Source organism: Vitis riparia, chromosome 6, assembly GCF_004353265.1.
Source record: "Vitis riparia cultivar Riparia Gloire de Montpellier isolate 1030 chromosome 6, EGFV_Vit.rip_1.0, whole genome shotgun sequence".
Classification (NCBI taxonomy): Eukaryota; Viridiplantae; Streptophyta; class Magnoliopsida; order Vitales; family Vitaceae; genus Vitis; species Vitis riparia.
Genome location: NC_048436.1, coordinates 6111891 through 6115557, shown reverse-complemented (window position 1 = coordinate 6115557; position 3667 = coordinate 6111891). Strand labels below are relative to the sequence as shown.

At 37.8% G+C, this 3667-nt stretch overlaps 1 protein-coding gene across 1 annotated transcript; it reads right to left on the bottom strand.

Annotated features, from left to right (window-relative positions):
- Positions 1-1461: 1461 nt before the first annotated feature.
- On the bottom strand, positions 1462-3320 carry LOC117916351 (pectinesterase 2-like). Its single transcript, XM_034832303.1, has 2 exons — positions 2471-3320; positions 1462-2310 (listed from the first exon to the last, which is right to left on the bottom strand). The coding sequence occupies exons 1-2, from the start codon at positions 3318-3320 to the stop codon at positions 1622-1624; spliced, it is 1539 nt and encodes a 512-aa protein (XP_034688194.1). The 3' UTR covers positions 1462-1621.
- Positions 3321-3667: the final 347 nt, after the last annotated feature.

Sequence of the window (3667 nt, the reverse complement as noted above, 5' to 3'; positions counted from 1 at the left end):
ATTAAACTATGAAATACAAGTATATACTCTTAGGAGGATGGTATGGAGAATAAAAAGAAAGGAGAAAGAGGCAATAAGATTTAAGTTTTTAAATGTGACTCTTATGTCATACATTGTAGGACATAAACATTACTTTAATTTGTATTGAGAATTTTGGATTTTTGGGTGCAACTCTTATGTCATTTTATGGTTAGTTGGTTTTATGCATATGAAATGCAAGTATACATAAATGTTGGGATGCTTAATATTTCTAAATCATGTTATAATGTGTATTCACTTTTTTTTTTTAGTTTTGGTAGGTTTGATGAGTTTAATGTACTATCTTTTTGTGAATATTTGATATACAAATATTATTGAATGATGTAATGTATTATAGATTAATACATAAGCATTACAAAAATATAAGTTAAATATGATATAATTATTATATTCATGGACAAAATATACACAAGTTGATCTTATTTGTTAATAAATATCACAAAAATCTATAGGTTAATCAACAAAAAAACAACCATATCTTTCATAATCATTTACAATGATGTGACACCATAACTCAAATGTAATACATTTAATGTGACATCATAACTCAAAGGTGATGCATCTAATAAGACACCCTATATATCTCACACAGCTCCATATCAAATTAAGCATCATTAGAAATATATAGTATCACTCCTGAATACGTCATCATTTATCTATTTTGGTGTCACTTCCAAATATATCACCAATTGGTACTCTTTATGGTGTTAGTGAATAAGATGACTCTCTACATTGAGCCTTAATATGAGATTATCATTGTCCTACTAAGCATTCCCAGAACTCTCAAGAAATGAATTTGTATTCAAGGTAGTTAGAGGTGGTTACTCGTGTCCTCTCAAGAAATTGAGATGTCTACCAGGTACCACAAGGTGCTAAGTGACCAATGTAAAAACAAAGTACAAGAATTGGCCAGTGCAAGTTTCTTGGGAGAAAGTAGTGTGTAGTTCGAATAAACCTTTATATTTGATTTTCATATTTGATAGAATCGTTATGCAATCAATAAAACAATGGTTCTTACATTTGTAGGTTTTTTATGAGATTATGTAGATGATTTTTCATGTAAATCGCTAATATTATGATATAACTGAATTTTTATTCATGTCCCTAGATATTTTGAATTGATCAAAAAAGTAAAATATAAAATTTATTTAAATTTTGAATTTTAGGCTTAAAACTCAACACCATTAACCCTATATATAGATACACAGTTTCACAAACCAAGATAGAGACTTTCAAATCAAATCCAGGAAATCAGAAGATGAAAGTTTCTCAAATCACCAATGTGAGAATTATCTTATTAAAACCCAAAGAAGATTAGTGACTCACAAAAAGAATGTAATTTCATTCAATATCATTCTTTACAACAATGAATAAAGAATCATAACTCACAATTTGTAGTAAGGTACAATGAAACAAATGCAGCTATTAGACGACACGATGAAACCAAGTGTTTAGGCTTTTAGGGATCATTAGCATCCCCCGCCAATTTGATTTTCCTCCTACGAGGAATTCAAATTAGCTAGATTTAGCACCATTTCTATAGAAGGATGATAGAATATCATGTGCTATTAATTGGATCTATTCAAAGGCCAGAAGTGAAAGGAACGTTGGTAGATGGTAACCAGGAATTGCCGGAGATGAAGTTACCAGCCGTGAACTTTGCTGCTTCAGTTGAGCTAGTAATCACATGATAGCCAGCCCATTTTACCCTACCAGATGTGGATGACCCGGGGCCTGTATTCATGTACTCTCCATAATACAGTGTGTTTAGGGCAAAGTCACCGCTCCATTCCAACCAACCTGCCGAGTTTATTAGGCTATCAAGGTAGGTCTTTAGGAAGACGGTCCGAGAATATTCCTTCCATGGCCTTCCAAGGTATGTCTTGACCGAGCCCTGGACTGGCTTTAGATCGGAAGCAGCGGTAACCTTACAGTCGTGTATGGAAATTCCAGTGTTTTGGTTAGGGTCAGTCCTGCCTTGGGCAGTTACTGTGTTGATCTTGTTGGGAGGGTTACGAGCATAAATGTTGCAATTTTGAAACACAACTGCAGCATTCCCAAATATGAAATCCACAGTCCCATATATATCGCATTCTCTATAGAACTGTCGCTCAGAGTAAGTGTAGAGAGTATCTTGGTACCCTTCAAAGCTACATTGGTAATACACTGAGAGGTCAGACCCGGATCGTAGAGCCACTGCCTGGTGGTTGGATGCTCCAGCGGTGTTACGGAATGTCATGCCACGAGCTATGAAGCCATCTCCAACCACAGCTGAAATTCAAAACCACAATCACATGTCTTAGCGATTAACATAATGCTTATACCTGACCCTTAATACGAAGTACACAATTCAAATCAATCCCTCAAATTCTTAACTGGATGTAAGACAAGGAATAACATCAATGTAAGAGCTTAGAGAATAGACACTTACCAACTGTAGCTGACTTGAATGTAGTAGAGCCTCCCCCCACACTCTTACTTCCGGTGACTATGGTCTTTCCAATTCCATCACCCAGCAACATTATATTCTTCAAACCGCTTCCAATTTGAACATTCTCACTATATGTCCCTGCCTTCACATATATCACATACCTTCCACTTCCTGATCGCTTGGATGCTGCAGTGATTGCTGCTCCGATTGTCGTGTAATCCCCTGAGCCATCTTTTGACACCACAATATTCGCCTGCGAAGCCAGAGAAGAAGACTGCAAAAGCTTTCGGTCACCAGGTTTCACCCAAGTTGGGTAACCCCCTTTGTAACTAGGCTCGGCATATGGAACTTTGTTGATGGATAGAGTGTTACTAATCAACTTGGAAACATTGTTGGACATTGAGGGCAAAAGGTAGTCTGACACACCAAGCTCGATGAACCCGTCTTGGCATGTTTGGAGGTTGGTAAGAGCAGTGCTGAGCCATGTTTGAGCGTCAACTTGGGTGCACCTAGTGTTGGGATCAAGAGTTTTATTGAGCTTAAGAATGGTGTGCTCGTAGAGCTCAAGACAATCATTCCACGCAGCCTTTTCTCGCTCATTCCTACACTTGGAGCCCAGGGAAAGGGTGTTACCATGAGCAATTATGGCACGTTCTAAAGCAAGTTGCATTGATAAGTTGAGAAAATCGGACTTTTGTTTGATGAGGGAGTGATCAGTCTTTTGGCTCAAAAAGTAGTCACAAGGTTGAGGGTTGGGTGTCTGGCTGCACCATGATTTTACATCATCGAAGGAGTATACAGAGACGAGAGGAGTAAGGAGGGACAGGAGTACAAGAGCTATAAAAGCCATGGCTGCAGGCTTTGAGTGATGAACAATGGATGTAATGAAATGGGGTGAGTTTGGTAAGTAGCTTAGGGCTTTTGATGAAGGTTTGTGTGGGGATGATGGCTTCAATGGTTGCTTTATATAGAGGCAGTAGCAATGGGGGCATGTGTTTTTGAGCAGGCAATATCAAGTTTGATTGTATCTTCATACAGAGGGAACCATGTTTAGGATGCAGCATTATTGACCTTTTCATGCAGAATATATGTGTATATGTTGACCAGTAGAAAAGGAGGAGGAAACCAGGGCAGGTCATGCATGGAACGCTTTCATCCTCACCTTCTTGTAGTGTGGGCCAGCAGACAATATCAAGT